The sequence below is a fragment of the Metarhizium brunneum genome, chromosome 2 (genome assembly GCF_013426205.1).
Source record: "Metarhizium brunneum chromosome 2, complete sequence".
Taxonomy (NCBI): Eukaryota; Fungi; Ascomycota; class Sordariomycetes; order Hypocreales; family Clavicipitaceae; genus Metarhizium; species Metarhizium brunneum.
This window is the reverse complement of record NC_089423.1, coordinates 6,912,498-6,932,120: the sequence shown is the minus strand read 5'-3', so window position 1 is coordinate 6,932,120 and position 19,623 is coordinate 6,912,498. Positions and strand designations below refer to the sequence as shown.

At 53.7% G+C, this 19,623-nt stretch overlaps 6 protein-coding genes across 6 annotated transcripts; 3 read left to right on the top strand and 3 right to left on the bottom strand.

Moving 5' to 3' along the window:
• Positions 1-1,030: 1,030 nt before the first annotated feature.
• On the bottom strand, positions 1,031-3,239 carry tyr1_1 (Tyrosinase; the record flags this gene model as incomplete). Its single annotated transcript, XM_014689694.2, has 7 exons — positions 1,031-1,168; positions 1,233-1,893; positions 1,955-2,076; positions 2,143-2,421; positions 2,478-2,801; positions 2,869-2,984; positions 3,041-3,239. 7 exons carry the CDS (start codon positions 3,237-3,239, stop codon positions 1,031-1,033), a joined length of 1,839 nt encoding a protein of 612 aa, XP_014545180.2.
• A 1,290-nt stretch (positions 3,240-4,529) lies between these two features.
• On the bottom strand, positions 4,530-5,734 carry ddl (D-alanine--D-alanine ligase; the record flags this gene model as incomplete). Its single annotated transcript, XM_014689693.1, has 3 exons — positions 4,530-4,679; positions 4,741-5,307; positions 5,366-5,734. The coding sequence occupies 3 exons, from the start codon at positions 5,732-5,734 to the stop codon at positions 4,530-4,532; spliced, it is 1,086 nt and encodes a 361-aa protein (XP_014545179.1).
• A 2,023-nt stretch (positions 5,735-7,757) lies between these two features.
• G6M90_00g050760 (uncharacterized protein) lies at positions 7,758-9,623 on the top strand (the record flags this gene model as incomplete). The annotated part of the gene is made up of 5 exons (XM_014689692.2): positions 7,758-7,865; positions 7,921-8,274; positions 8,328-8,544; positions 8,616-8,698; positions 8,760-9,623. 5 exons carry the CDS (start codon positions 7,758-7,760, stop codon positions 9,621-9,623), a joined length of 1,626 nt encoding a protein of 541 aa, XP_014545178.2.
• Positions 9,624-10,785: 1,162 nt separating this feature from the next.
• Positions 10,786-11,079, top strand: G6M90_00g050750 (uncharacterized protein; the record flags this gene model as incomplete). The annotated part of the gene is made up of 1 exon (XM_014689691.1): positions 10,786-11,079. One exon carries the CDS (start codon positions 10,786-10,788, stop codon positions 11,077-11,079), a length of 294 nt encoding a protein of 97 aa, XP_014545177.1.
• A 4,181-nt stretch (positions 11,080-15,260) lies between these two features.
• On the top strand, positions 15,261-16,393 carry G6M90_00g050740 (uncharacterized protein; the record flags this gene model as incomplete). The annotated part of the gene is made up of 2 exons (XM_014689690.2): positions 15,261-15,717; positions 15,804-16,393. The coding sequence occupies 2 exons, from the start codon at positions 15,261-15,263 to the stop codon at positions 16,391-16,393; spliced, it is 1,047 nt and encodes a 348-aa protein (XP_014545176.2).
• Positions 16,394-18,121: 1,728 nt separating this feature from the next.
• Positions 18,122-19,364, bottom strand: G6M90_00g050730 (uncharacterized protein; the record flags this gene model as incomplete). The annotated part of the gene is made up of 4 exons (XM_014689689.1): positions 18,122-18,534; positions 18,599-18,852; positions 18,948-19,098; positions 19,160-19,364. The coding sequence occupies 4 exons, from the start codon at positions 19,362-19,364 to the stop codon at positions 18,122-18,124; spliced, it is 1,023 nt and encodes a 340-aa protein (XP_014545175.1).
• Between the last annotated feature and the right edge of the window lie 259 nt (positions 19,365-19,623).

Here is a 19,623-nt window from a genome sequence, read left to right as displayed (position 1 = left end):
GGTTTTTTTCAAGCCGCAGCCGGGACCAAGAGCATTTTTTTTTTCGCGGGGCGGCGTGGAGGTATCATCACATTGTAAATACGAAATAATGGGACACACTTGGATATTGATACAACATAGCCACCGTGGTGTTTGACCTGGTTTGTCTGACGTGGATGAAACGTCCTCCGATGACAGCGGTAACCCTGTCTGACGGGGACGACTATGCGGGTGAAGATGGGCAAGGGTTCGATGTTGCCCCGGCCGGGTAGATCTGGGCGGTTTCATTGGCAAGGTGGAATTTCAGATCTGGTGGAAGATGGCCATGCCAGACTCATGGGTGTGGTTTCACCAGGTCGGGATATATCTGCCAAATCTCAAACAGGGGGTGCGGTTTCATGGTCCGCTCCGCATTCACATGGCCTTGGCGGTTCACAGCCAACTTTTGATGTGCTGGAAAATCATCCAAACCGCCGCTGGCCGTATGTTGCTCGGGACGGTGCAGCCCAGCACGTTGCCGCCGCCGCCGTCTGACGCCCGAGGCCTTGAAGCACTCCGTCTTCCGGGCGGAGCCGGAGGAGGCGGCGTGGCCGGCGGCGGACGCGAACCGTGCGCAGTTTTAAGCGCCGTCCCGGTCACGGTCTACAACTGGTCAAAATTCTCCGAGAACAACGTCCCCGAATGGCGATGAATTCGTAATCCGGCTCTAGTGCTACGCTCATCTCGGGCACACGTTTGCCAGCCGGCGGTTGAACAGTTATGAATCGCAGAGTTCACCGTCGTGTATCCTGGGGCGGAAGACGTGCAAAAGCCTTGCGAGCGAGTGTATTCCAGCCAAGCTAAAGTCTGTACTTTTTCAAACAATCAACGGTCAATTTCGATATTCATACCAAAGACGACGCAATTCCTAGCTAGACAGTTTTCAATCTCGGGCCAATCCCCTCGTCCATTCACTCCATTTCAGACACCCAAACGAGACACAATCCAACAAATTCAAAAAGAGTCAATCAGACCAACCCTATCCCGGAACCTAGCCCGGAAACAAGGCCTTCTACCGAACCGTCCGAAGGGTTCTGTACGTTTCAGGGTGAAAGACGTGGCGCGACACACTGGGCTGCTTGGCCGTGCCAACATGGACAGTCACATGAAATCCGGGCAGATTCGTCAGCAGGACTTGTTCGCCCGTAAGCTACAAAACACTGTCAGTCAAAAAAAGGTCAATCGACAAGAATCACGGCCGGCAGGGACGATACCTTGGTCACAGAGATCCTGAGCTGCTGCTCGAGCAGGACGTTGACGTGGACGGGCTCCAGGCTAGTCGCGTCGGGAAAGCGCGTGCTCTTGACGATGCCGTGCAGGGGCAGCGTGATGGGGACCTGGGCCTTGGACTTGGCGCTCTTGTCCTTTTGATTCTGGCAGTTCTTGCAGTCTGGCACCACGGGGGAGGTGAAGTTGTGGAAGGAGCCGAGGGTGCAGGACTCGGTCTTGCCCTGGTCGTTGGTCGTCTCGAGATGGAACTTGACTGCGTATGGCTCCCCGCCGAGCGCGAACCGGTCATATTCGACGTTGATGATGTAGTCTGGGAACGTTTCCTCGCTGACCCCGGGGACCGGCCGGATGCCCTTGACGGGCTGGAGGAGCTTCTTTGTGTGATTGCCGTACTTGTCCTGCAACTCGGCCTTTAACTTGTCAATGTTTGTGTTTACCAGGTCCTGGTATGTGTATCCGAGCTTCCCGCAGTCCCGGGCGTCGTTTGAGTTGTAGTATTTACCCTGCTTGTTGATGTGGAAAGGGGGCAGGTCGTCCGTGGGCAGTGGCGTGATGTCGGTATGTCCAGGCGTCGGCGGAGGCTCCGTGCCAAACCACTTGTCGGGGTTGAGATATTGCCAGATGGCGAGGAGCCGATCGACGTTGCTGGCATTGTCAGCAGATTATCACAACACGCAGCAATCACCGAATCCTCCGCCGGGCTTACCAGTGGTGCAGCCAGAAGATGGGGTCAAATGAGGCCACCGGGACATCTGCCATGTGTCCCGCGGTGACGGGGACGCCGGTGACTTTGGTGGCTGGTCCCTCGACCCAGCCTCCGGTCCAGACCTGGTGAGAGCGTCAAGTTGGGTTGGCTGGCATAATCTAGGATGAAATGAACACAGGGGGGCCTACATGTATGTTGTTGTGGATCATCTCCAATGAGAGGTACTCGGTGGGCTTGAGATTTTTCTTGTCGTCAGTGAGGTACGTGGATGAGAAGGTCTCGTACGACTGAAAGTACACGTCGGTGAGGATTCGATAGACGTTTTCCGCAATCGACACGCCTTTCTGCCAGTGCGGCGCTTCTGGATTTTCCATGGCCTCCTCGATTTTGGCATTATCCACGAAGCCCTGTACCCAATCAGGGAGACTGGGATTTCCATACCGGCTGGTGCCAATACTTTTGTTGTACTGGAGCATACTCAGTGTCTGGTGTTGACGAAAGGGTTTTTGTGCCATGTACTCACAATGCCACCGTACGCGTCGTAATCGAGCTGATATGGCTTCATTTTTGCATCGTTCATGGACACCTCTTCGCCGTTGATCTTGTTTGTATACTTGTAAAGGGGGTTCTTGACGGACTCCTTGTCCTTGCCCCCGAGCTTCAGGATCTCGAGCTGCTCGAGTCCCACGATTCCTGGAACTCCAAATTTGTTCGTGTCTGACTGAGGGAGAGCCCAGTCCCAGAAGGGGAGGCGCCATTGCTGGGCTGCCTTTTTCCAGTCCTGTCTGACGGCCGTATCAGTGATGCCGGGGATGAGCTCCTGGTCCATGATGTTGTAGAGCACTTGCTGTTGCACGCTGTGAGCAGAGGGACTTTGTGGCTCGTGTACAGGGCTGCTCCATCTAGGACCTTACCTCATACAGCAGCATATACGGGCGATGCCAAGTGGGAAAGGTAATGGAACCGTGTGTGCAGTAGAACCCGTGCTGAGTGGCATGATCCCACGGCACCACGGGGTATCCGTGGATCCCTGCCGAGATGTATGTGAGCATCCGTTGATGGTATAGAGAGACGTCATGTACCCACCGGCAATCTGAAAGTAGGACAGAAGCTCCTCCAGTGGGTTCTTGTCCTGCATTTTCTGCAGAGCCCGAATGAAAAGGGACACTTGGATCTGATCCCCGGGGACCGTGGACGTCGACCAGCTGGCAAGCTCCCGCCTTGCGGGGGTTACTTCCCCCGGTTGTACCGGAATGCCGGTGATGGGGTAGTACTCATAAGACATGTTGGGCAGAAGAAGAATGGTGAGGTTGGATGATGGATCCTGCTGCTGGGCGAGCAAGCTTTGCTCTCGAGTTGGAGACACCCCCGTGTTCTTTATACTTGGGATCATGTCTGTCGAAAGCATCCCCACCCACAGATTACAAAGTGTAAGACGCATCCTGTCTGCAGGAAACTTTGTCCAGAACCGACACTTGCGGTAGTGGCGGCATGGGACTTTTGGTTTTGTTGGCAGCAACAACTGTCGTATTGCAGCACATCATGCAGGGTCAGGTAAGGTCAACGTGGCTGGAAATAAATGGCTATTCTCTTGGTATATCGTACGCATGACACAGAATACGACGGGAATTCACATCAACAAACAAGTCGGTAATGAATCAAAGTGCCTACTATCAATTTCATAGTCAAGACTGATAATAAGACAAGACTACTTTACCACAACTTGACTTATATGAAACTACAATGTACCTTTTCGGAATATCGTATAGGCATGATAAGCTTTGTGTGACATTTACTTTCTCGAAAAAGTAAAATTCAACTACATGGCCCGAGACGTCAGCACTTGGGGCGTCGGCCGCCCTTGGCACGCAGAACAAGACCACATAGCTCGGCACACGTCGCCAGGAAAACGCCACCGTCATCCCGCCGAGAGGGTGAGGAGTAAGCTTTCAAAAGTCTGTTATGGCACAGTCATGACAGCCGTCTTTGGTCACCACATCGGGGCAAAAGGAGGGAATGCCAAGGTATCTGGTGCTCCGAGGGAATAGCCTGGCTTCATCAGGCAGCCAGGCGTCTGTTGGGCTCTGCGTCTGCGAGGACACAATTGGACCTCAACTGTTTACAGTAGTATCGACTTGACTCAATGTCTCACTTTGCCGTCCTCAACGTCCTTGGAAGCGCCTCGACCGTCGATGGCTTCCCGCTTCCGGCACGCCACACAGCACGCCTGCATGGCACGGCTGAGACAAAAAAAAGGACAAACTCTTGCATTTCTGCCTAAAGGAGAGAATAACGGAGCTTTCTCCGTGGGAGGCTGGCAAGTGTAACGGCTCCCCGAACCCTGGCAGGCCCAAACGCGATTCGGCACGACTAACAAATAGAATTACCTTTAGCTCTCTCTTTCTCAACGGCCCATTGTCACCACTTGGGGCGTGAAGCCCATGCCAACTAGTCTTTTTTTTTTTAATCCAATGACGCCAGCTGCCGCAAAACATTCAGTGACTGCAACCCGGGGACATGTACCAAAGCCTCCATGTCGCTCGCAAACGGCCTCCTGCCCCGGGCGTCACCGCCGTCAAGGACCCCAAGCGGAACTGTCTGGAACACTGCGGCTGAGAGCGCTCTCGAGGATGGCGGTCAACAGCGCCTCGAACGAGAGCCCGTTCTCCTCGGCGCTCGCTGGAAGCGGCGAGTGGCCCGGAAGCAGGCCGGCAATGGGGTTCACCTGAGCAACATTCGGTCAGCTGTGAAAATTCGCCGCCGGCAGGTTCAGGGAGGGCACTCACCTCCAGTACGTTCGGGACGCCGTTGGCATCGTCGGAGCTGAAGCGAATGTCGACGCGGCCGGCGTCGCGGCAGCCCAGCGCCGTCCAAGTGTCCAGGGCGACTTGGCACGCGGCCTTGACGTGGGCGTCGTCCATGTCGTGGGCGTCGTTGTAGCGCAGCAGACACCCCTCGCTGAGCTTGCTCTTCCAGCAGGCAAACTCCTGCGTGGCCTGGTAGCCGTTGCCGTTCTCGGGCACCGTCTGCCAGATGTGCTCCCTGATGCCGATGACGCGGCTGCAGGGCCCGGTGCCGAGGATGCTCACCGTGAATTCCCTCCCGGACAGGAACGACTCGACCAGGATGTCCTGGCCGGGGAACTTGGCCTTGAGCTTCTGGACGGCCAGCTCCAGCTCCGCGTAGTTGTTGACCTTGTTGAACCTGTCGATGCCCTTGGACGAGCCCTCGGTGGCGGGCTTGACGAAGAGGGGATACTTGGGGGGCAGCGTGGCATGGTTCAAGAGGCTCAGGTGCTCGCTGGGGATGACCATGAAGGGGGCGTTGGGGACGCCGTGATGCTCCAGGATGATCTGGCCTTGGTTTAGTTTCCACTTGCTAGAGAGTATATATACTTGGTGCAAGACTGACCTTTGTGTTTGCCTTGTTCTGACACAGCGCCATGGTTGCGGCGTCGGAAAACGTGTACGGGATCAGAAAGGCCTCCAGGAGTGCCGGGACGTGCGCCTCCCTCGCGGGCCCGTGGAAGCCTTGGGCCATGTTGAAGGCCAGGTCCCAGTTCTTGTGACGCCCGGCCGCGAGGTGCTCGACGAGCGACGAGACCCCCGGGACGAGGGTGACGTCGTGGCCCAGGTCTTGGAGCGCGGCCGCAACAGCCTTGACTTCACCGTCGTGCGTCAGCGCGGCACACTCTTCGTTGGTGTAGCCAAGCTTGAGGTACGTCGACCTCTGCTCGGCCACCAGAGCTATTTTGAGGGGGGATGTGTTGCTGTCGGCCATTGCTGCGTTTGGGCGCCTGCCGTGAAGGGGGGGGGGAAGTTGGTCGTCTGCTGCAAATGATGTGCCCGAGACGGCTATAAATATCTATAGACTCAGAAATCTTGGCCTTTGTAGTCCTTCTTATTCACCTGCTTCTTGGTTGATGGCGGACGCAATAACAAACAAGGACTGGCGGTTCCCCTCCGGAAGCAAACTCGTGGCTTGCGCTGGCGTCCGCCAAAGTTCGCACGCCTTGAAGCTTCTATGCCGGAAAGATTAGCCCGTTGATCATGTCCGTTTCGGTCAAGATGTTTCTGCCCGTCTATGGAAAGCGGGCCATAGTCCACGTCAAGTTGAAACTTTGCTTTTCACGAGTTACGCTCTGGGTCGTCTACACGTGGTGAAAGGGGTTCAATGAGGGCTCAGACTAACAAGTCAATTCATCCAGTGGCAGTCTTTGGTAGTCAAGGACCTGGGTCTTCTCAAGGCCTCAGGCGGACCAGAGCGCGCTATTTATACAAGAAGTCGGTCAGAGCCTAAGGCACGGCACGAGGTCTCGTGATCTCGGCTGCCGTGTAACGGTGTGATAAGCCCTTGTTTCAGTAATTGCAGGTACAAGGTACAGATAACGGGGACGGGATAAAATATACTTTATTCGCCAGCCGGAAAAAAATACGCCTTGAATTGCGTGCTTATTTGATAGGACACGATTGCAACATCGGTCGCGGAGGGTGCTCACTGGCATGTTGCGTTGGCGACGGTACATTTTCGGCCAATGTTCTTTGTACAATACGAATTGCATTATGAATTTCTATGAATTTCTAGTAGTCTAAAAAGGTTAGTAGTATTCAGATAAAATAGTGATGTGATGGGAAATACATCGTAAACACGGCAAGCTAGAACTGGTCCTGAATACAATAGACTGTCAAATGTATTTTGAATACACTAGTCGACGTTGTAGATATCTTTGAAATACAACAGATGATCAAATACACTTGCACTTACTATATTCAGAAATAGGAAATAGTTATGCGGCGCCTAGTAGCGCTTGGGAGAAACTACTGCAGGAGAAATGCTGCCAAGACGCCAAGGACAAGAAGCAACATTGAAGTAGATGCACGAGACCCAACTCTCTGCTTCAGACGTTGGTCCGTTAGTAATCGCCGGACATGCACCTGTTCATCGGCTCATGGTATTGCCGCGCGCTGTAACTGGACGCCGGGAGTGAGCGGCTGCATTCATCGATCGATGCAGAGATGAGACGAGTTGGTAGACCCGTGTATTCCTTGGTGATGCTGGGAATAGACCTGGACGGCTTGATCAGCTGTCTCGCCAATTGATGCTGGGAATAGACTTGGACGGCTTGATCAACTGTCTCGCCAATTGTAGCCTGCTGCCCAGAACAATGGGAGGTTCCATGTCCGTCATCTCGGCCGTCGTTGCGCCGGGCCCGTCGCCAGCTTCCCTTGCCACCAGACGACACTTGTATTGAATGTATCGCGTCTGCCACGATCTGGTGACTTGGACTCTGCTAACACTTGAACCCCGGAAAACTACGGAGTACCGCGGCAAGGTAAAGGAATCTGGTTCCGCGCGGCACGGGCTGCGGAAACACACATATGTATGCACACACGGACTGACGACGCCAACAGCCAATCCTCACGAGGCTTGGTGTGGACCTCGGTGTGTTCAGCTCCCAGGGGCAAGCAGGTCTTCGATGGTCTCTGGGCGCTTTTAGTATGCTTAAGCAAGCTTGGCCATGGCCCAGGCATCGAATGGTGTCACGAAGCGGCCGCCAGAACGGGGCAGCTGAACCGCATGGCGGCGGTTTGGGGTAATGACCAGGCACGATGCATGCGTCGAGAGATTCACGACATGTCAAATCGGGTCGTGGGCTGCGCTTGGCTCTGGCAGGCAGACCTGAGCAGTGAGGACTCTGAGGAGGCCCGGGGTTGAGCGTCATGGTGCATGGAGCGGCGGATCTTGCAGTTCACGTCTCGAGTTTTTCATCTTGCATCCTGCGGCCATTCCTCAAGAGCCGGCCATGGCTTCCTGGAGCTGGACCATCTTGTCTTGGGCGGCCCTTTGTGTCGTCGCCGTTTCGTCCGTCGACACTGTCTACGTGACGGACATTGAAATCTTCACCTACCTGGTACGCAGCCAACGCCGCCTTCGCGCAAGATTCAGCTAACCGCCGAACTCCCAAGGCACCGTGTGCCTCCAGCGCCATCTCATACAATGTCGCGCTGGAAACAATGTCGACGAGGTGCGGCGACGGGCAGGCCGCCCTGCAGTCGTGCATCTGCCGCAACACCAGCGAGTTCAACCACGTCGCCTCGCGCATCAACTCGGACATATCCTCGGGCTGCGGCACGGCCGCGGGAACGAGCGACGCATGGAGCGCGTCCCGAATCATGGACAAGTACTGCCATCCCGAGAGCGCCGTCGCGTTTGCCACGCCCACCGCGAACAAGGTCTACGCCTCCATTACCGAGATCCCGCAGATATCCTACCTGCCGTCGTGCGCGCAGTCGGGACTCTCTTACGCCGTCATAGGCGAGGTACGTCTTGTGCTGGGCCGACGAGGCCGCGCGCTGATGAAGCGGAATTGCAGTTCTTGTCCAAGTGCCCCCGGGATGCGAGCCTGTACGCGCCCTGCGTCTGCAACACGGACAGGGCCAAGCTGGTCAGCGAGACCATGAGCAGATCGGTGCGGTCGTCTTGCTCAAACGACGAGGACGTGACGGCGGCCCAGGGCTTCTTCAACGACTACTGTGCCATGAACAGCGGTACGACTTCGTTTGCTGGCCCGCCGCGCCCGCCTGGTGACAGTAAGTGTTGACATGTAGTCTGGCGGTGTTTATCCCTGGGCACAATGGCCTTTTTAACATGGTTGGTACAGTGACATACTACGTGACTGCGTTGCCGCAGTTCAAGTCTCTCCGCTCCTGTGCCCAGAGCGCCATGTCCTATGTGGTGCAGGGCGTACGTTTCCCATCCCCCTTTTTGCTGAAAACGGAAGAAGTCTTGCTGACGCCGGACACAGCAAACGGACTGGCTGTGCGGCTCGGGGCCACAAGCCCTCGCCTCGTGCGTATGCATCAAGTCGGGCATGCGCGGCAAGATATCGAGCACGTTGACGTCTAGTGTCAAGGGGTATTGCTCGAGCACGGCGATTGACGATGTCACGTCGGCTGTCAACGTATTGGACTATTACTGCAGCGCAGCCGAAAGCAAGGTTGTCGCCACCGTGTCCGAGTCCATCTCTGAGTCGGCGGCAGCCAGCGTTCCATCGCGGACACAGGCCGGCTCCTCTGTCCCTTTGGAAACCGGCGGCGCTGGAGGAGGAGGAGGAGCAAGCAACGGAGACAAAAGCAGCTCGGGCAATGACGGGAACAAGGTGAACAAGGTGGCCGTGATTGCAGCCTCGGTCCTCGGCGCAGTCGTCGTCATTGTGCTCGTCGCTGGTCTGGTATGGTTCTTTAAACGCCGTAGCCAACGCAAACAGCGAGGACAACAGCTCCCTGGCGGCGACACAGATGCCCGCCCGGGAGAATTCGACCCGTCCAAGTATCTGAATCATGGTGTTGCCGAGTTGTCCACGCCATCACACACTCCGCGCCCGGAACTGCAAGGGAATGCCGCGCCTCTCCCGTCAGAACTGCCTCCAAGTCCACAGCACTGGCCGAAATCCGAGCTGCAGGGCGATGCCGTGTACAGACCGGATCTGAGACCAGCCCAGCCTCCTCAAGAGCTATTGGCCCCAGCATCTGGGTACCAGGCTGCCCCTCCAATCTACAGCTCGCCGACGAATGCATCGCCCCATCAGGGAATTCATGCTGCTTACGGGTATGGGGGGCCGCAGCAGACGGAATCGTATGAGCTGGGTACCCGTGTGCCGCGGTCGTAGGGGTTGGTTCTGGAGAGATACTTTGAAGGCGGACAAGGACGGCGAAACAGGCGTTTACGCATCATGATGGAGTTGATGTCGCAACGGCAGGGTTCTCGTGATTTCTGAAATGACTGGAATAATCGGTGGTGCACCATGTATACTATGCAAACTGTATTCTAATGCCAATAAATCGGAACAAAGCATGACTATTGTAAACTGTAAACGTTGGCCCCGGAGACAGCCGGCTGAAGATGTTTAAAGAAATTCGTGAGCCAACAAGTCAGAATAGACAGGAAATATCAAATAAGACTGGAGTGACAGAATTTGGGCCTAGAAAACAGCGCCGTGTCCTTGACGTATTGCTACATACATGTGTACCCAAATGCCGTCTCGCACGCCCGATGGTTGCGGGCTGTATTTACTATTGGCGCAGTTTATATGAAACAAATAGCCGGATTTCTCAGCCGCTGCCATCCCGGCGACGCGACACTCGTCTGACCATTTTCCAACCTTGGACTCGACCATTAAGCGCGCCGCGTCTGTCTGCCGAACAACAAAGACAAAATGCCGCTACACCATGTCGAATACGTCCCATGTCGAGATTAGACTTGGCCGCAGGTGAAACCAACGGTCCGCTCATCTAAAAAACAACATTGAAGCACTGTAGGCCAAAGATACGTGGAAATTATAGTGCCTCTCCGCCTCACCGGCGATTCATGCTATCGAGGGCTGGGCGCGTTGTGCCCGCAACGTGCCTGACTCGATATAAAGTTGTCGCATGGTGCTCGCCCAGCCGCGCATAGCAGACATTCAGCCAAGGTATATGCATAAAGTATTTGATTGACTCTGGTGGCAGCCTGCCAAGTATCGGCACCGGCGTCGGCGCTCCCCTCCGTGCGTGCAAGCAATGACTCAAGTCTCGTGGTGCCCTGTATCATTGCATGAGAATACACGCCGGCCAAGGGTTTTAAACATGAAACAAGCATAAGCTTATATATTAACCTTTTGCAAAGCGCGTATAATTTTGGAGTCATGGGGCAGGTATATATAGACGTCGCAGGTGCCCGTTGAGTGGGATGCCCGTGTATCTGTCTGCCAGCAATTCTTCTTGCCGGCATTCCAATCAGAATCCATTCACCTGAACCTTGAACATTTCAATTACCAAAACGCTCTAGTCAAAATGAAGTTGTCGATTACCCTCGCTAGCATCATCGTCCTGGTGGCGGCAGCTCCGGTCGAGGTTCGTGATCCGCAGCCGGTTCGTGACCGCATTGACCTCGACCGAGGGGGCTTCGCTACCGGGGAATACTACAACGGCGTTGATTTACCTCCAAGCAACCAAGGGGAATTCTTCAGCGGCACTCAAAGACCTTCATACGACCGAGGGGACTTCGCCGACGAGGAATCCACAGACGAAGAATTGTACCCCAATGACTTCACACTTGGCCGCAGAAAGACTGCCGTGATCTCATAAGGGCCACGGTCTAGCCTTTGCGAAGAGCCTCGGGGTACGTCTACTTGAAGTCTCCATGTCCCTACCAATACGCAGTAGCTAACTTGTTCAGTGTAAATAACCCAACATGGACTGCAAGGGCACAACACTGGACCTGAATACTGGAATTTACCAAGACCGCTTTAGTCCCTGTGTTGGGGTGCGCTCGACATTCATACCGAGATGGCCGAAGCATCGGGATGCAGACCACTGTACCAAGCCCTAGATATCGCTCACTAGGTAGATCAAATAAAGAATCATGGTCACATGTACATGTTCCATGGCTGTCATTCTGGCGGCATTGCGTTGCATGCGGGCGTCAACGGGTGAAATGCAGGGCATCACGACCAAGAGGTGTACATGGTTGGCTATAACAGACACTTGTGGAATTGCCTTTTACTTTGTGTGGTGAAACCGTGACAGCGGGCTATCACTCACTTACACCCGTCAACTTCAATGATCGTGCCATCAATATTAGGTCAGGTACAAGCGACTGTAGATGTGACCCCAGCGACAAACGTAACGCTGCTACACACGGCCCTGTCCGTAGGGACTTGCACATTTTAATTCCCAGATATCTCGACGCTGCAATCACCAATCATGTCGTTCATCTGGGTGTCATATTGGGTTTCCGGGCTGCTGCCAATGAGCTCCAACGTCTTTTGTTGAATGTAAATTCATTCTGTAGCAGCTATGTAATGGCGGAATTACGCTATCTATCCGCAAGGAAAAGTGTGGCATTATCGTTATCATTTGTGGCTTCAGTATTAGTTTCTGCATGAAGCCTTGCCATTTACCGCTCTACAGATGGTAAAAGATGTAATTTTTACAATCCCCGCATGTAGGCTCGAAGATATGGAGGATCAAAGTAAGCGAGACTGGCTAGCTAAAACCTTTGCCACCCTACAGGTCCTGCAACTAGTACTCTTATTGGACTTGGCATGGTGCGCCAGTTGTTGTGTGGTGTGAAATGAGATATACCTTGGCTAATTCATGGACAAATCGTGTAGCTTTTTGAAGTTGTCATCCCATATCCTAGACATGATTGAATCACTAGCAATAGCAGGGGTAGCTAAACGAGATCACAGCTTCCGCGCTCTCAGAAATATAATCAAAGTCGCATCAAGTACGAAGTACAAATCATTGCTCCATGGCTAAAGTCGATGAAGCAAAGATCGACGCAGCTTCGGATGAAAATCGCAAATTGGGTATTCGGGCGTGCCTGTCGCGTTCGTTGAGCCACAGGCATGCAGGCGTGTACTACATATGCCTCAAGGGGAGAGAAAAGTGCGAGGCTTCTAAATATACGGAGTAAATGGTTATAATTGTCGGGTGGTGTTGCAGCGAGGTCGCCGAGACATTTAGTAAGAAAATCGCGACCAAGGTGTCACGTTGTACGTGCCCATGTTCCGCATCCGGACGAAGAGTGTTGACTTGGCGAATGTATCCCGACGATAAAGGGTATAAGTAGCCGTCCCTCCGGCTCATTCAATACCGTACTTTCTTCCTCTCCCGGGCCAGTCAAGCTCAGAATATGACGCACTACATCAAATCAGCTTGTCAAGACATACGCCACGATTTTTTGGTTTTCTTTCCAATTCCTAGTCAAAATGCTCTTCCGTCCATTCTCCATCTACGCCATTGCCTGGGGTGTCCTTGGATCCGCCGCTGCGGTGCTGCCAATCGAAGAGGTAGGCCATTCGTCGTATATCTGGTGGCGCGAACACTTTGCTGATGTCGAGTCCGGTGCGCAGGTTTCAAAATGTAGTCCAGTGTGCTGCGACAGCATCGGGAATGTACCTTTCAAGAGCTTGAACCCAGTTTGCTTCAATCCCAGCAACTGGGACGGCCTTGCCTGCGGTTTCGGTCAAACTCGTGCCTGCTGCATGAAAGTAGGCTCAGTACGTCTTTCTTCCGCAGCTGTTCTTGGGCCACGTCTAACCTGTCCATCAAAGTCCAAAGGAAACACGGCCGTGGGCGGGAGGTGCAAGAAAATATAGGGAAAATAGTACCAACCAGTGAGGCATCGCAGCATAGGCTTGAGAAATTGATGCCACTGGTGTATTGAATTTTGATTTTTCGCTTCTCGTCACACGGCCAAGAAAGGTATCATGAGAACCCGGAGTCGGACCTTAGCCGAGGGCTGCTTCAGGCACTAGCCCTCACCGAATTCTTATATCAATAGAGAGCTCTGTTCCCTCAGGATCTTGAGGAAAACCAAGGATTTTTGCTGCCTTAAAGTTGCTTATTAAATTGACTTTGAACTACTGTTCTAAGCCTAGTTACCCTGCCCTTGTCACATGCCACATCACAGATGACAAGCAAAAGGCCTCGCCCAAACCTTCCGTCATCGGCATGCTGATGTTGGCCCCACGATTATTTGCAGACACACACTTTTGAGTATATTCGGTGGCCCTAGACTCCCAACCAGGATGCCTGTGCCAATACAGGTAAAATTACTACTGGCGAATACTGGCCACTATGGATGCCGTTAGGATAAGTAGTCCGAAGGTTATAAGGTATCCAAAGCCTTGGTTCCACGAACAGCTCGTAAATTAATGTGCCAGTGGCGTAATAGAGGGCTTGGAGCAAAAGTCCTCGGCCAAGGGGTCAGTCCCGGAGCTGACCCACATTTCCCGATGCCAAGCCGGCGTACCGGTGTCCGTGTGTCGGGCCATAATAAATAGTAAAGGCAAGAATGTAGAGTGTTGCAGCAAGAGCATGTCCATATGCATCTTGAGGTGATGCCCACTCCAGTTTCCTCTCGAGAACATGAGCAATCAGTCACTACCCAGCACAGCATCGCATCCAACCACTCCGTCCAGAGCAGAGACCAAAGCGGAGCAAAAGACATCTGAGGGATGTGCTTACTCGTCTGCTACACTGTGGCCCGAATTTCTGGATAACTGGAAAGAGTTGCAGGTGACCAACGGTGATATATACGGCAGGGCCTGGACAAAACATGTCATTGACAAATCTGACATTCCCATCGACATCCATGCCACCTTGTGCGACGTGGTCTTTGCTTGACCTTCCATCAGTATTACCAGGCCGCCATTGGAACCCTATTTCTTTCGCCGCCCAGCTCGGGATGGCTGACGGCGCGCCTAATGATTCGACATCCAGCCACATCGCCCTTGGCTCCGTGTTGGGTACCTGTGCCATTTCACAGACGACTCTGTGGATTTCTAGGTATCCAGGCAGGCCATAAATTGCTGGTACATCCTATAAGATGTATAACTCATGCTTCATCGGTATTATTCACCAAACCTGGTCGGTAGTTGTTATATTACCTATTATCAACCACATGAACATGTACCCGACGCCGCATGGGTCTGAATATCCGGCACATCAATAAGCTTATTTTCCCGTTCTATTCCGTACCCCGTATCCAGTGTACGTTTTATTTACTCGTGTTATCCGAAAATGTCCCACCAAAGCCAGGGATCAGAACGAGACATTTCACACCACTCAGCCTCAGTGACACCAATATGCACATGTGGAGTTGAGGTACAAGGCTGGGAAGCTTGATGGACATGCCGAGCCAATCAAGGGCTCACAAAGACGTGGCTTGGGGGGACCGAATGATTCACCTAATAATAATAATACTCGGTGAGGCTGCAAATGAAATGAAAAGCCAAAGATAAAGCAACAAAGCCCCATGCCAGTAAGTTATGCCTTGCATTCTGGCCTTGGCCAGTGGTGCTGTGCATTCAGCGTCCGTTGGTGGCAAGTTACTTTCGCGTGGGTTGATGTGTTTCTCGGTACTAGCTGAGGTGAATGGTGCAAATGTGACCCAATGCTTATTCGAATAAATGGTGTCTTTCCATCGTTGCTCCATATGAGCGCTGCGAGGCCCCTATTAACATGGTCCCGTGTTGCGAAAGTGCATTGGATCTTATTGAGTAGATTTACGCTTGAAACGCTTCTTTTGCAAGACGGTATACATAAAACATGTCATCACTCATCCATAATATAAACTTGTGGGACGTGTGAAACGTTGCTGCAGGCATGTAAAAGGGGTCGACGTGGGAATCACACGCCGGGTAACGGACTACTTTGACATGCGGTCCCCAACACAACACTGCCAATTCGCTCCCGCTACCCTCAATGCAACTAGGCCATGGCCAAAATCTCTGCGAAACATTGTGCAGACTGTCAACATGGACAGCGCGGCCACAAACACGGCGGCCGACGCGACCATAACCACCAAGCCGGCTCTTGCAGCGCGATCGACTCTACCAACAACCAATCTCGGCGCTCTCACAACAACCTTTACGCCGGCTGACGATTGCATGTCTCTAACAAACCGGTACTTTAACTCGGAGAAGCCAGGAACCTACTACTACAACTACGGCTTCACCTGCAATGTCAACGGGGTAAACGGCCCCATCTTCGGTCCCATGGCGAAGCCCACCTGTTTCCCCGAGTCGTTTGCCTCGGCATTTACCTGCGAATTCGAACTCTCGGACATGGTGACGCCTTATCCCGTGTACTCGCCGGGGCTGATGTGCCCACACGGCTACGGACCGAGCTGCACAATCTCCCAGCCAGCGGGCACAGCTTCCGACGCCGCCAATGCGACTTCGAGTCCGAATCTGGCCGAAAGGAAAATCCAGAGTATGCTTAAAGCCGGGGAGACGGCAATTGGCTGCTGCCCGAGGTAAGGATTCAAGGGAAACCTCTGACTTTCTGCCCTCGCCCAGCAACTATGCTTACCCAAAACGAGTTTGTCTACAGCGGATATGCCTGCGATACATCGAAACCTCATGGCTGCGTATCAACGGTAAAACTCGGTGGACAAGTAACAGCGGTAAACGGAGCGCGAGGCGTCTGTTTCCAATCGACGGCCTTGGTAACAAGGACAGCGATTTCGGACACTCGAGCAATTGCATGGGGGCCGAGGGTGCTCATTGTTCAACCCACACCCGGGCCGTCTACTGGCGAGAGTTCAAAGGACGACGGGACGGCAAAGACGAGTCTTTCTCCTGGGATAGAGGCCGCCATTGCCGTATCAATACCCCTGGGGCTGACGATATTTGGTCTGGCAATATATATACTGGTATATTGGAAACGGAAAAGGGCAAAGTCAAACGGAAAGGCCGTATCAGCACGCCTCGGCGGCCATGACTGCGGCATACCAGAGTTGGAGGGAAAGGGCGTCATCCTACCGTCGAATAGTCCCACGGACCAAAGCGACGTGTCGTATGAATTACCAGGAGATCATCGGTACTTGTCGCAGGAGCTTGAAAGCATTACGAAGCCTGTAGAGCTCGGCATGGGGGAAAATAATTAGCCTGGGTGCTGGGATAGCGGAGAGCTTGGCCAGCTGCTGTAGCTGGATGTAGGTATATTACGGAGGCATACTTCCGCCGCAGCCGCAGATGATGAGCGGACAACCTGACCTGCGGTGATTCGAGCATTGAAAGTATTATCTCGGAGGGTCTACCGAGCTTGGAAAAGAATCTTTGATAAAGGACTGCTTGGATGCAGTCTTGATATTTGGACTGTGTTGGAAATGAACAAATTACTTGTCATGTGAATAAAAGAGACGAGATACGAGAAATAATATGTAACTATTAGTTTTGGCTTGAATTATCCGTTTTTATCCTGCTGTTTCATGTTTTTCAACGAGATTTTCCAGTGCGTGTCAGTTTGGTGGATAAGGTCCATGCCCAAGTTCTGCAACTTGTCGTGATCTAGAAGGGACAAGATGAATGTGAATCCTGGCTTTGCCCAAATATGCATTTTTCACATTATCGGTCAAGCCATTTCAACATATACCTTCCGCCAACCATAATCGCCTGTCAGGTATGCTGGGCCACTCGCAGAGGCGTAGTCTCTACCTCGCCGGCCAAGAACAGCAGTATTCACGCATTGAGGCAGCCCTTTTCTTGAGACCGTTACTCCATGTCTCGACAAATCAGGCGGCAGCAACCGTAAGAGTCCCAGCAGCAACGCCGCCGGGGTGTTCATTGCCAGTCGACTCTGACCCCTGAACCCATGGAACAAGCCAGGCCAGCCGTGTCGCACACCCCGTGACAACAGCCTACCACACATGTTTGTACACCATCGCGCAGCAAGTGGCTTGGCACATGGGGACATTGTCCTTGGTGGCGCACACTTTGCTTTGTCTGCCCGTAGCTGGTGGAGTCTTTGGACAAGTGTAGGCGTGATGGGGCAGATGTGCTTGGGGTCTGGTTATTGTTCTGGAGGATATTGAACAGATTCCTCAAGCACGATATCAAGGTGCTTTAAGGGCAAGGTGCTTCATCGCCGCTGAGCGGTGGAGTTTGAGCGACCATCACAAGCATCGACGGCAGGCTTTGACAAACATTTGTCCACCAACCACCACAGCCCTCATGGTGCCGGCAGTTGTTCAGCCACACTGCGTCTCGGCTCTTTTTGGCTCATTCTATATTTGGACTACCCTGCCGCAGCAACCGGTGTACAAGAATAGGCCGTGCCACTGCCGGAGGCGTCCGACTTGGGCAACGCCATGGCTCCCATTGGATGGGCTCAGTGCCTGGCTACTGGGGTCGAGACGTCAACTATCCCTTTTGATGTTTTGCCCCTGCCAGGATTATTAGACCAGCTAATTTTGGTGCAGCCCGAGAGCTTCATCCAAGCTTCCATATACCGAGTATAATTCGATTAGATATCATGGGCGACCTGGAATCCTGCTACGAACGTATACTTTCCCTTCCTCTTATATCGTCTGTTGGAGAGAGAGCTGTTTGCATGGCTGGTCTAGCGCCGGTTTGCTTTTTGTGAGGGTGGTCAGATCCAGTGAGGCTTTGAGGTAATAACGGGTACAACGGACAGAACATGAGGAACGGATTGCAGTGTAACTGGAGCGCTTTCTTTGTGACACTGTACCACTGCAACCTTACCACGGCTAGTGTTGTGCTAGAATACGCATCAATTCATAGATATATTCATGTGCTATTTACTCGCCATATCCGTCACATCATGTATACAATTTTGACCCCTACAACAGTACAAATCGAAAAATACCCATGTCCTACGTACGAGGGCTCCCCGACATCTCCGACATCTCCCGCACAGGCCGTTCCGGCTGCGTGTTAGCCATCTCCTGCGGAGCAGCCGGATACCAGTTTTGCAGCCCCTGAAAATGCTGCTGAGGCAAAATCTGCGTATTCAAATAGCTGGAAGGGTAAACCGGAGCCGGCACCGGCGACGCCGACCAACTCGCTCTCGCAAAGCTCTGCTGGTACTGGGACGGCGGCGAAGGCGAATTCGGGCCGGTGCTGAGATTCGCCATGACGGACTTGGCCCTGCTGGATTCGAAATCCTGCGACGTGTCGTTGCTGCCACCTTGTGCTTCTGGGGCGAGTTCCTGCTCGGAGCCCGAACCCTCGGGCTTCCGGCGGCGTTTGAGAAAGTAAAACAGGTTACCGAGCAAGGCGCAAGCGGCTGATGGAGGTGGTCAGCTTGTGCGCACGACAGCGCGGCAGGGACGGTCCGATGGCCAACTTACCGATTCCTCCTACGACTCCTCCGACGATTGCGCCGGTGGGAGCCGGCGGTGACGGAGGCGGTGTCGGGATTGGTGACGGGCTGGTTGGACTTGGCGGCGGTGTTGTTGGCGGCGGCGTCGTAGACATGCCTTTGGTGCGCGTGGTCAGGATCGCCATTCTCCCTCCGGCCGAGTCGCATATGAACCATGTACACCCCAAGCAGGGGCCGTTGCTGTAGATGAGCGACAGGCACGACGGACTGGCCGAGTAGGAACTATCGTCTCGGGTGATTAGCATGCTGCCCTCGTACGCCGTGCCAGGTCGGGCCTGATCGGCTCGTTCTCCGGCGGGCGTAGGAAGCTCGCTTACCAATGTTTCGTGACGCCGGTGTCATTGGGGGCGGGCGAGGTGGACGGCAGGCACGCCGTCGGGATGTAGCAAGACGTCGAGGCCGTACAACAACCGGCTGCCGAGGCGGTATCGTTGTAAAAGCATTCATAGGGGTTGTTGCACCAGGCCGCTAAGCCAAGTCAGCTTCTCCCGGGCCACGAGGAGGCCGATGGAATGCAAGAGGCACGCACCCTCTGTTCCGTCAATGTATCCGCAAGTGTCATCAGCCCGACGGTGAAGGAGCCCGGAATATGCAGCAGCGGCCGTGGTCACGGCAGGGCCTCCTCCAAAGGGCGTCACTTGCTGCTTCTGGACAGGAGCATGGGATGTTGGAACCAGGGTTGCGCTGACACCAGCAACAACCGCGGCAATGGTACATATTCGAAAGGCCGACATTATGCGACGTCTGGTATTGCTCAGTCAAGTGATTGGGCTCAGTGTTGAGGACCAAGATGCACAGCCCAGGAGAGTGCTCGACTCGACAGTCTCGGGTGCAAACGACACGTTTGGTTCTAAAATAACACGACTTCTGGCTGCGATATATGTCTCACATCTCGCACATTGGGCCTGGGGTTCGAGCGGTTCAGACGAACAGACATAAAGGGGATAGTCCGGCCTGGCAACTAACTTGCCAAGTGAGGCCATCGCTGCCATT